The sequence below is a fragment of the Battus philenor genome, unplaced genomic scaffold (assembly GCF_028537555.1).
Source record: "Battus philenor isolate CCGP_79_NKW_IND1 unplaced genomic scaffold, ilBatPhil1.0.hap1 SCAF_18, whole genome shotgun sequence".
In the NCBI taxonomy this organism is placed as follows: domain Eukaryota; kingdom Metazoa; phylum Arthropoda; class Insecta; order Lepidoptera; family Papilionidae; genus Battus; species Battus philenor.
This window is the reverse complement of record NW_027181680.1, coordinates 10,044,700-10,057,741: the sequence shown is the minus strand read 5'-3', so window position 1 is coordinate 10,057,741 and position 13,042 is coordinate 10,044,700. Positions and strand designations below refer to the sequence as shown.

At 33.3% G+C, this 13,042-nt stretch overlaps 2 protein-coding genes across 4 annotated transcripts in view; both read right to left on the bottom strand.

Annotated features, from left to right (window-relative positions):
* Positions 1-4,510: 4,510 nt before the first annotated feature.
* Positions 4,511-7,425, bottom strand: LOC137920270 (putative uncharacterized protein ENSP00000383309). Its single transcript, XM_068763554.1, has 2 exons — positions 6,875-7,425; positions 4,511-6,674 (listed from the first exon to the last, which is right to left on the bottom strand). Exon 2 carries the CDS (start codon positions 6,495-6,497, stop codon positions 4,884-4,886), a length of 1,614 nt encoding a protein of 537 aa, XP_068619655.1. The 5' UTR covers positions 6,498-6,674; positions 6,875-7,425; the 3' UTR covers positions 4,511-4,883.
* A 2,978-nt stretch (positions 7,426-10,403) lies between these two features.
* cv-c (crossveinless c) overlaps positions 10,404-13,042 on the bottom strand; it is a 317,550-nt gene continuing 314,911 nt past the window's right edge. For all 3 annotated transcript variants that reach the window (XM_068763532.1, XM_068763533.1, XM_068763534.1), the window contains 2 exons: positions 12,539-12,736; positions 10,404-12,369 (listed from right to left, as the gene is read on the bottom strand). In XM_068763532.1, coding sequence (XP_068619633.1) covers positions 12,255-12,369; positions 12,539-12,736 — 313 coding nt within the window. In that variant the 3' untranslated portion in view covers positions 10,404-12,254. The remainder of the gene's footprint in view (positions 12,370-12,538; positions 12,737-13,042) is intronic.

Here is a 13,042-nt window from a genome sequence, read left to right as displayed (position 1 = left end):
GTTCTGTAGCAGACTGACTAAATAAGACTGTTTTTGAAATAAGACAGCGATGAGCAATCGTTGATGACATTTGTGGTACGTTCCGTTTTACCTATGAACTGCACTTTCACAGCTTATTTCTGTTTTATGTTATGTTGTTTCTATATATTTTATCACAAATCATAGCGTTTCATAATTTAGGTTATATTTAGTGTTTCTGTATGTAAAATTACTTTTGCGTTTTATATTTTGACCATCTTTTAGGCAATGTAAATATTAAAACACGGCTCTAATTCAGAATGAAAGTATTACGTAAAGCGGAACCCGAAACGAGGTCGCTTTCATTGGCAGATATGTGCTGATGCAATTTTTGAAAAACTTTACATGGTACGAAGCAGTGCTTTTATAAAAATAATAAAGCAAAATGTTAAAGCCTCTTTTTACATTTCTATAGTTTAATAATATTTTTCTGAGATAACTTTTAAAGTAACATCTATAAACTGTAATAGCTTATATTTTTTGATTATTTAATTATCAAAACCATTCATTTTTGGGTAGTGTCGTCATCATCGTCATGATTTTAACGGCAACACGTCCACGGCTGGTCATGGCCTTTTCTAAGTACGAGTTCACAGCAAATGAGCAATATTTTCACCCTCTTTAAAGGGTTTATGCTCATAATCAGTCACACACAATAAGATATTAAGTTAGGATTAGAGAAGTCAGAGTTAAAAAATACGCAAAAAATTCTCCGTGTTAACATTTAATCATAGTCCAGTATCATAAAAAGAATTACAATTCAATACTATTTATGTAGGTAGCACTTTCATCATTACATGGTATAACTAGATAGAAACAGTTTTCAAATTTATTCAAATGGTTTTAATGGTTGATAGTTAACACAAGTTTCTATTTTTACTTATTGAGCCAGATTTATTCTTACATAAATTTGTTTCTCGATAAAAAATATTTAAAACTTTTATGTTTGTGAATTTTTCATCTTGTCAGTCTCATTCAAATACTTGTATAAGCTCTTTGTAAAAAATTGTATTTGTACCGAAATTTCAGATTTGATAGCTTGAATACAATTGGTAAGGCATACTTCGCTTACGGTCGCTTTAAGCATATGTGTATGGTCTTGTGTAAAATCTGTTTTATTCAATCAGACTGAAATTTTATTTTAAAGTAAGCTGGTCAGATTACATACATAAGGTTCACAAAAGTCAAACTTTTTCTGCCAAATTACCAATGATTCAAGCAACCATACGCTCCTACCCTTAAAACTATTCTGAGCCTCCATACAAATATTGAATGAAAAACAATTTGGCTTCATTTTCATTATCTATATCTATTAATAAAACGTTCAAATAACTATATCCTTTTACAGTTCAATTTTAAGCTCAATATAAAATAGATGCAACTGAAATACACAGTTACCCTTTTGTGACGTCGCAATATTAAAATAAAATACTGCAATCTAAACAAGAATCTTTTAGAAAACGTTTGTAATTTAGATGTCAGATGACGAAACTAATATTTTGTTATAAATGAATTAAACTTACGCAATATATTATACTAAAGTTACTAAAATCTATTAATTTTATATGAACCTGCAAGTAGGAACAAACAAAGTATAATCAATTACACGAAATAACCTAGTCATACTTAATAATTAATTAAACTATAATTTTAATAATAGTTTTGAATAAGTAAAATTTCATTGAGATTTATTTTCATTGTTAGCTCAAAGATTCTACTAGATTTAAGTTTACATTATATTTTAAATTACAAAAATATGCAACAATCCTAGAATTCTGCTATGGCTGGTTTAAAATTATTAGCTGGATTCTTATTGGGCACATTAATGTAATTCTTAATTACTTAAATTATATACCAAAATATTTAATAGATTATTCAACTAATACTTAACACATTAATAATTAAACATAAAATTCAGTCATACTAAGTGACGTCTTCATTTAAGCTTAAATATTTTTCTTTCATTATTGACATCTTTGACGGCTGTCAAAGTAGATAATAATTTACATAATTATAATATAACAAAGGCTCTTAAAAACTGCTAGTTTAATTCTTTTGAATCAGATTTAAATAAGCCACTTATTATCGTTATTCTTAATTACTAAATTTAATACTAAAACATTTATTTCTGATTATTTCTGTTAACAGATTATTGATTTCAAAAATCCAGTCACACCAGATGACGTCGTCATACTTAAAGTTAATTACTATAACTAAATACCAAAATTACAATATTGGCTTTGAACTGGTGAATTGCTTTTGTTTTAATCATCAGTGTTTCGCTAGTATTGTCAAAAAATAGATACAAGCTTGACACAGTTGCGTTATATATACTAGAATATTAATTTCAGTCACACTAGATGACGTCATCATTCAGGTTAAATTAAATTAAACTAAAACTATAATAATTGCTTTGAACGGTAAAATAGTTTTTATTTATTGACTATGATGCGATAAGTTACAAAAAATACAAACTAAAATATCATTATCTCTGAAATGCCGTTAATTTAATTACATGAAACATATTTTGTTATTAAAATATATGGCTCGGCGAAAAGTATTTTCTGTAATGATAATCAGTCATTTAATTAATGAAATTATATATTAGATTGCAACAGGTGATATTGTTTTTGTTGTTATTTTCGGTGTCTAGTATAGATACAAGCTCGACACAACTAAGTTACATGTATACTAAGACATAAATTTCCGTCACACTAAATGACGTCGTCATACTTTAGGCTAATTACTAAAACTAAATACTATAATTACAATACTAGCTAGTGATATCACTTTTGTGTTTATCTTTAGTATCTTTAGTGTTCGCTAGTACAGTCTTTTTAACAATATAGATACAAGCTTGACATAATTATGACAAGGAAATAATTTTCAGTCACACTAGGTGACCGTTATACATAAATTTAATTCAATTTAAACTAGTTTCGAGAATCTATAATGCTAGATTTTGAAAATTACGTTTCTTTATGCACCAGTAGACTATTAAATGAAGTATTAAAATTACTCAAAAAATCTGAAATATGCTAATAAAATTTCTGTTCGAGATCTCCATTTGTTTAGCGTTTTTGTAATGAAATTATCAACTTCGATCCGAACGAAAAAATCTATTTACATTTTTGATAATTTTAACATTCAATTCTAGTCAATAATCACTTAGATTATGCGTCCAAATATTTCGGACAAATTATGTGATCTCTACATACTTGAGATGGCCTTCTAAAATTAAATGCTGTAATTTCAATAATAGTTTTGAGAAGGCATTACTTATGTTGTCTTCGTGGTTAAACAGTCTTTTCTTCGAATAATGCAGATGAAAGCTTTGTTCATGATCCATTCGGTTCTGTGACCAATAGTAATCCAATTTGCGTAACCGTCTTCCTTTTCACTCTTCGGTACATTTGTGAAATTTGCCGTATGCGTACGTCGTCTAAAATCATAGAAAATTATGTATTGTAGTTTTAAATATACTATCAAAAATTATAAATCATTATTTTGGTACAGATAGGGTAGATTGAAATTGAATTTATTTTGTGAGCGTAACCTACGTTAATGTTTAATTGTAATGGTAAATTTGAAAAATGTTATCAACAGATAGCCTTACAGGTGTTAAATTAGCAAAACATAAAATATGTGTTTAATACGCTTAGACACCGATGAATATGGTGAGGTAATTGTAGAATTTTCTCAATGTATTAATAATACAAACAGAATAAAAAATAAGTTTATGCTTACGTGAAATACTGTCGGATCATATAATGTTATCGTCACCGTCTCCTTCCCAAGATTTTTCATATATTGGTAAATAAGCTCTGTCGGTAGAATTAACCTTGACGACTCCCCATCATGGTACTTTGCGTTTGATCAATGTCATGACTATTTTGGGATGAGTAATTTCTGCCCACTCTTTTGACCAATAATCCCACTTATGTCCTTCTTACAACGTTCATATGAATAATTTTGGTGAAATAGAATCTCGTTTAGGGACAAAAATGATGCTGGTGGTACAGGGTGAATATCGAAAAAGCACTACATATGATTGTACTGCTATTTATAACGACGAATTAAACTATCTTTGACTATTTCGTTGTTACATCTGTCAGTACAGTCAGTATACTTAGCTTGCCTTACAAAACTTCTTGCATTATATAGCTTCTTTAAATTATTTTATGGTATTGTGAAATTGTAATACGACTCTTAAAAAAATTGACACGGGTTAATATCGATATTAGAATGTACTTTTTTTATGTTTCTACTGTTTTATTCTATTGTGTGATGTCATTGTAATAACAATCTGTGCTATATTTTTGCGCTGAAAATATATCGAAAGTTATGTATGTAATTATAAATAAAATATTTTAATGTTAGTGTTATAAATTATTACTTGTAATTGTTTAAATTAATCTGTATATTTATAGGATGGATATTCATTTATACAATTAAACTAAACTCAGTACATTATTATTAATATTGTTTAATTGATGTACTAACGGTTAAGTACTATTGACAGAAGAAGGCTGGACTATAGATAAAAAAAAAGTAGAAAGCTTACGCGATGTTTTTGTAGACAAACCGATCATTTTAATAACAATGCAAACACCAAGCTTGTTCTTGTTTAGGTAGGCAGAATTACTTTTACCGTCGGAGTTAACTTGTAATAATAATTATTACGATAATCTATAATTCTTTGCATTGCGAATAATGTACTATTGTGATTCATTATTAAATGTCACGGTTATAATTTTTTTTTCAATATTGATATTTTAGCCGATATAGAATTTTTCAAATCTTGATCTAATAACTAAGTCCAGTTCTAAAAGCATTTGGCTAACATAAAAACAATACGCGCAGAATTAATTATTGTCTTCAAGAGACCTAAGCACGCCGAGCTCGGTAATGGTGTTAATAAACTGAATATTATTAAGGCACGTCAGCAGTAGCTCTTTTTGCGAGCCTGCTCTTTTCATATTAAAAGCTAGTTCCCTTACACCATTAAAGAAGGCGTTTATTTCACTAACATACTCTTCAAAAGTGGCCATAGGAACTGCGGTAGGACCTGGATCGGGCACTAGGTTTGGGTCTATGCCAAGCTCGAGGAGTGGGTCGAATTCGATTGATGGAGAGTGTGCGAGAGGCGGTGATGGCACCATATGTGCAAGGGGCGATGATGGCCCAACGTTATCACGCGAAGGTGATGGCACCATGTGTGCAAGGGGCGATGATGGGTCAGCGTGTTCGCGAGAAGGTGATGGCCCAACGTGTCCACGAGAAGGCGATGGCACCATGTGTGCAAGGGGCGATGATGGCCCAACGTGTCCACGAGAAGGTGATGGTACAACGAGTGCAAGAGGCGGCGATGGCGTAATACGTGCACGAGGCGGCGATCGCTCGTGGTATACAAAAGACGGTGATGGCACAACGTGTGTACGAGAAGATAATGGCAGCATGTGTGCAAAAGGCGGTGATGGTGCATAGGGTGCTCGAGGCGGTGATGTTGCAAAATGTGCACGAGGTGGTGATGAAGCAATGTGTGTATGAAGTAATGACCTAGCAATATGTGCATGTGGCGGTGATGGTGTATTTACAAGAGGAAGCTGAAATGTAACAACGGGAGACGCAGCGGTGGAAATAGGCACAAAGGGTAAGTAGGGTGTAACAAAAGGTGACGAGGGGGCAACAGGTAAAGGAGACGTTACTGGCTCAATGGGTGCTTGCAATGTAAGCACTGCAACGGGTACAGGTGACTCTGAAGTTGTAACGGGTACAGGTGACACAGATGGCCCAACCGATAAAGCGGGCGCGGAGGTCGTATTAGCTGCAAGAGATACGGTGGGCGCAACGGCTCCAAGCGGTTTGGAGGATGTAGGGGATAAAGGAGTTGCGGAGGGCCCTGCCGCCACATGGGTAGTCGCAGATATGGCAGATCTAGTCGGCGCGGAAGTCGAAGGAGAATGGGGCGCTGCTACACGGGTAGGGGGCGCCTCTAACCGAGTTCCTCGCTTGTCACCCTTACGGTGCCTGAATCTTGCTTTGCCGGTGTTACTGCGACTGTTGGCAGGAACTCGTTCGCAAAGCGCGCAGTTAGGATTCTCACAAGTATGGTAGTGTATTCTTCGAGCTTTCAACCATTTTGTAAGAGCTTGATGATCCTCGATGGTGGGTACAGTAATCTGAATCCCCTTTTGTCTGTTCACTGCCTGACTTAGGGTAATATTTTTATCAAATGCGGAGCAAGCCTGATCCCAATCAGCCTTATTTCGTAACAATATAGGAGGTGGAACTTCCGCAACGTCGATGGAGCAGGTCATGTCCGGCAAGGTTTGTTCCGATTTTTGATTATTTTGGGGTTTAGCCTCGTTACACAGATGATAACCCTGAGTTGCTCCACTATTATTGAAACTCGCTGAGGGGGTATTTGCAGGATTGGCTTTACACCGATGATACTTAAAAATTTCTGAGTGGTCCATTTTGTTTTTAGAATTTTTATTGCAAAATCTATATAATTATTTTTAGATATCGTAGATATTTTTAAACAGCAATGTGGGTAGATTGTATATCAATTGCTGGTCACCTTCGATTGTTCTGTATCACTTGTAGCATGGGACCTCGAGTAGCCTTCATTGCAACATCTATGAGGCCTTCGCCTAAGGGTGAAGATGAATTTAATAATATGATTTCTGGATAAAATTATTTGGAAAATATATATTTAACGCATTCCATTCATGCTGTTATGTTTAAGGCGTTTAAAAATTTTACTATACTTGAAAATTTTTACAACTCGTGGTAAAAATATATGTCGTGTGGTGTGCCTTATTCTTAGGAAAAAATATAGAACATTACTTACCGTCGTAGATCACTGCATTTGGCAATAATTCGGCGGTACCAATGGTGTTCGTAGCACAAATAACAACTAATATTACTCTTCAAAATATTTAAAAGTAAGTGGGATATTCAGGGAAATTAATTTTGAGAAACGTTTTAAAACACACAAATTACGAAAAACTGTTGGCTATTGTCCGATTATTATTAAGCATCAGATCCTCAATATGTTATTGAAACAACAAGTTTTGGCCTAAGCGTTATTAGCGTACATGGGTACCTAGCTGTAATGAAGACTGAATAAATTTAACCTAAGAACTGACTACGCTACGATAAACTACCGACTGATAAAAAAATATTTTGTTCAAAGAGGATATAATAATAGGTGTTTTTATGAAACGGTGTTGCGAGGTGCAAATTTTTTAACTACCGTCTTTGCGTTGTTAAAATACGTCCTTACTACTTTTGATATAGAAACAGCATTTTGAGTTCAATGGTATTTTTTTGCCAAACAGGTGTAATGTGAATTAAAAGAAATAAAAAATTAAATTATATTTTCACTTTTAAAAAACTAAAAAAGCGATTGCAACCGAAATGTTTCGAAACAAACCTTCAAAATGGAGGATAGTGAGAAACTACTTCTACTGATGGGTTTTTTAGTAACAAAATTACATATAATTTAGATGGACAAATGATAAACGTGTTAAAAGCATTTTAAAAAATTGCATGTTTGTGATATTTAGAAAATACAAAATTCCTTAGCGAAAATAACTAGATAATTATAAATTTACAGGTCATCTATAAAGTTTCCCTAGATTCATTGTCCCTAAATGGAATATCCATCTCCCGTAGCGTCATAATAGTGTTTACAATACTGTCGTTGTCTAGGACAGATAGTGGTACGTCCATCGTGGTTAGGTTTCTAATCTTGTTCATTAGGTCTCTAACGGTAACTTGGAAGAGACGGAATTCCTTAAAGCAATCCTTCCAATCTTGTCTGTCGAAGGTCGAGACATCTACATTGTCAGTATAGGGGCTTGGTGTACTTGATAGTAACTCGCGCGAAAGTTTTCTAGGATACCTTTCACAGAGCACGCATCTCGGATTCTCACATGTGTGATATTGTATCTTTCGCGCTCGTAACCATATGGCGAGGGCCTGATGATCTGCATGTGATTTCACCATCACTTGAATACCCTTGTGTTTGATCGATATTTCGGTCACTGCGATATTCGTTTGATATAAATCACTAGCTCTATTCCATTCACTCTTCTTACATATTAATATCGGAGGAGGACGATCTAAGGTCTTAGAAGAGCATGGAGTACCAAAGTCCTCGAAATCTTGTGAAGAGTCGTTGTGATGAGAAGACGGAGCAGTTCCTTCGTGAACGGTTTCGTGAATATTTGGATGATGATGTTCAGAATATAAAGAAATCAAACTTGTATCTGATGCATTGCGCTTAGGTACCAAGTTCATCGCTGATTCTTCCGGAATGCGTGGCGATAATGACATGTTTGCGGGTTCCACCGTTGAGTCGGTTTCAGTTTCACTTGAGACGAACATTCCCTGAATGTCACCTAATAATTCAAGTACATACCCGGCATTGACTCCGAAATAATTTAGTGCAAGAGATCGACGAACGTGTTTTCTTACATCTGTTGACCTTGCGTCCATACTTCTCTGGATTTATTGTTATCTTGTAATGAATTGTAGACTGTAATAAAGCCGTATTAATATAATACAAAATTTACCGTAATTTATTATAATTTCTACGTAATAGGTTCTATAAACTTACTACAATATAGATGATACTGGTATTGGTATCTTATCTATAACATAGAGATATTGTATACCGGACGATCTTTGAATTTCACACTAATTCACTTTTACAACATAAACTGGAACTTTCACAAAACTTACATACACACCATCAAGATCGGTAATATATATTAAAGCAACGCGCTAACTGAATTTAAAAAAAAATAACGTGAAAGAAGTTAGTCTTCTTTAATATTTTGGTTGAAATTTTTAGGGTAGTAAAAGAAAGATTAAAATGTACGTAACAAAAAAATACAGAGCTGTCATTATCAATTGACAGAACATCTAATTGTAGTCAAGTACGGCGACTAAATTGTGTTAAAAAAACAACTGTTTTTTTTTAATTTACTTTTCAAAATAATCGGCGATTTCGGTTCTTTGTCTTGTGACTCAAATTACTGTAGATGTAGTAAAAGCTGAGCAAATTGCTTTAAAAAGTTTTATTTTTTGTAAACAAATAGAATTTTACACTATTATTTATTTATTTATAAAGGAAAAATAGGCACTTTTATTTACGTTCTACTGAGGAGAACTTTGAGACTGAACTTTGGACTTTGTGTATGTATGAGAATTTTGGTTGATAGGGTATTTCTATCATTAATTAGTATTATTGATTTATATAAGAAAGCAGAAGCTCACGTGGTGAAGAACGTCAATAATAAAAGGCGTAAATCATAATCGTTATTATCATACCATTCGTATTCTGACAACTACTGGACATAGGCCCCCCATATTTTTCTATTAGATACTGTTGGAAGCGGGTTTAACTTAATGAGGTCTGTCACTTTGTGGGTGAACTTGTACATCGTGTATACAAAGGCGTATACTATGTGTTGATAATATAGAAAAAAATTTGACTATTATACTATGATAATTTCGCAGTCATTGTGCATTTGGTTAATTATAACAAGAATTTCTACACTAAAAATTACATTCATTTTTTATTAGTTTCCTATTTTGTAAAAGGTTGTTATGATAAATAAAAACAACATTACAATTTTCAGTGCGGCTTGCCTTTGCAATGTTGAATGTTTGTGGCATCAACATAGAAAATCTATGCTTTCTTTTGCCCGATTACATATCTGTTCCCGTGTTGAAAAATTAGTAATATTATTTACGTAACAAGAAAAAAAACTGAAAAATAAGTGTATTGAAAAGCATTACGAGGTGCATTTTTGGAATAATCTTTTCTATTTATTAATGTAATATTGTGATGCAGGCGAATTATACTACGTATAGCGTGGTTTTCCAGGAGAACCAACAGATCTGTTCTCGATCATCATTTCTAATTCTCATAAAGACTAGGGTATCCACCATCTGCTACAAGCGTATCTGAACTATCTCTGTCATATTGTTCGGAGGCAAGTAGAGACGCGTGATATGCTGATTGTCGTAGGAAATGTAGTGGGAAAGTGATCAAGGTGAACACCAACGCAAGGCGAACTCTGTGCCGATGGTGACGGGCCTCGCAATAATGGAAGCACTCAGAAGAACTGATAATAGGGACCCGTGGAGGCAACTAGAAGAATCTTTGACGAAGGCTTTCCACGAATAGCGCGATCATCAGCAATGAAGGTACAGACCCAGAAGGATATGAACAGGACAACGTCGATTGGATTAGCTAGTATTTAATAAATTCTACGAATATAACCATTGAAAAAAGTATGGATACTTTCTTACATCATCTGCAATTAGTAATTAAAGGATTTAAGAAATTAAAAAAAAAAACTCTCTAAGATTCATCACTTATAATGGTCCATATAATTCATAGAGAATAAAATCACAATGCATTAGTTTACTTTACACAATATAACAGACATTATGGAGTATTAACGGTGAATATTTCTTTTTAATCTACGCATAAATACCAGTTGATAATATAGATATTAACGTGCATTGAAATAACAAACATTTATTACAACAATAGATCGTAACGACACGATTTGCATTTGACATTTGATAGTTACGGCTTTGACAGTTACGATTTGACACATAGCTTAATTTTTAAGATTTAAAAATGGAATGACCGTTTATTTTTTTAATAGAATTGTCACATATAAAATACATTTAAAATCTCACAAAGGTACATATGTCTCTCGTTAAATATATATAATTGTTATATTAATAATTTATGTAAGTTAATAGACTGTATTTATATATTATGCTTTATGTATTGGATTGAATTATTGAGTATTGCAATTGCCCTTTTTGGGAACCGTAGTCTCGTTAAAAATGCAGTTTAATTTGATATTGTGCAATGAATATAGATTTACACGCGAGACAGTTCAGCAAATTATTTTTGGGTTGCATAATTTTAACACGATCGTACTATTTTAAAAATAAGAGCCGGAATCCATTAGGCCCTAACAGTTGATGGTGAACTAGTAATAAACATTTAACATAAAGACGGCACCATGGTTACTACATTTGTGATTTCTCAGGTAACTAACAACACACAAATATGAGATTATACTTTCTCCGTAAAATATCATAATTTTTTTTATCTATTTACAACTTTCCAATATAAATTTATTTTTGTGATATTTGGCTTAAAATTGATTTTCCTATATAGGAAATTAAATAAAAGTATACATATGAAGTGTCTTATTGCTATAACATTTCAAGAATAATTTGCCGTGAATCAAGTGAATTCAAAGAACAAAAATTAATCCAAAATATATTACATCGACACATAGCTACATTTTAAGCGATTTTAATTTATGAAAGACACTTCATATAATTGTTAATAAAGCTACAATAATATTGAATAGCAATTAATTATTAAAAATTACAATCTAACTAAATATTTACAAATCAGACTTTTTACAAAGAAACTTTACAATATCAATGATAATTACTTCTTAGATTTTTAATTCATGACTCAAAATGTGCCCTCAATAACGTTAAAATTGCATCAATCGAATATATATAATATTTTCTATAACATAATACTATTTATATTCCTGAAATCAGGACAGGTACGGTTATTATGTGCTTTATTGAAAATTACATCCATATATATGACTAGTGATATGTTATGATAACTTTATTATCTGTGGTAAAATATATTCGCGCCAAAATGAGATTACACCTTTTTATTATTGACATAATGTCGATATCAATATCACGTACTTAAAATATTATGTGATGTTATTATTATTAGAAGCATAACCTTAATAATATCCACAATGCACCTTGGAAGGGTCTAAATGTTAATATTTTAAATACGAACTAACCTAACGAACTAGTTTCACAATAAAAGCAGTCAGGTTTTTTGGTAGATCCCAAACGGGATTTAATAATAGGATATAATAATAAACCTTTAATAACAGAGGTAGGTAATGAATTTTTTTAAAATCTAATAAGTGTTTATTTCGAATTATGCTTTTGTTTGTTTCGCGTATTACTTACACAATAAAATACAACTATTTAAATAACAAAATTTTGGTCACGCATCCAATGTGATATTGTAATATTCTACTATTATTTGAAAAAATATTCTTTTTTCACAGAAACCATTATGTTTCTGTGTGTCGTACTTAAGCGACGTCCGATGTGGGCGTAGCTTAAGCGGAATGTTTGGATCATACATTCGATTCCGGACCTTCTGTGTTGTGCTTGAACGATGCTCGGATTCTCGCCAGGTACAGTGCGCAGATGTGGCCGTAGCATTTGTTGTACCATTCGGGAGTGCGACCCCTGCAATTATATTAATCGATACTGTAATCCCAGAAAAAACAATGTGAGTGCTTTGATTTTTTATTGGTGGCCGTAATGTATATGATAACGCCGAAGACCGGTACAGAATATGAAAGATTGCTGGGAGTTGGGGGCGACAGATATCGTAACACTTATAGTCGTAACGTACATGGTGTCGACCCTGGCGAGATGCACAAGGCGGCTGCGACCTTTGCCGGCGGGCTGAGCCAGGTACCTCGACGCCAGTACCACGCCACGCGCGCCTCCACTGCTTGCAGCCGCAGCGTGTGCCACCGACGTCTCTGCAACTGCACACCATCCGCCACCACCGCTACCGCCACTGCTTCCCCCGCCCTGCTGCCATGACCTGGAAAACCAATTCCAAGTATTATTGCGAGATCGATCTAAATTGTCTATAATACCTACAATGAAGAACTAAATATTGGTACGATAAATTCTCCTTTAACCAATATAAAAATAGGAATTCGATGATTCGAAATTCTATGATTCAATAAATGCTCTTTTCTATTTATATAGTATTCACATGTGATTTCTTGAAGTGTTTTGCGCAAAATATCGAGTTTTAAAACCTTTGTATATAGCTTGTGAACGAGTTGCTCTACCCACTGGACTCAAAACATTTTGTCAAAGTTGTTGTATTCTCTTCTAAGAA

Bases quoted from the DNA above. Each gene is read 5' to 3' on its own strand.
- LOC137920270 (XM_068763554.1), bottom strand. From the start codon at position 6,497: ATGGACCACTCAGAAATTTTTAAGTATCATCGGTGTAAAGCCAATCCT.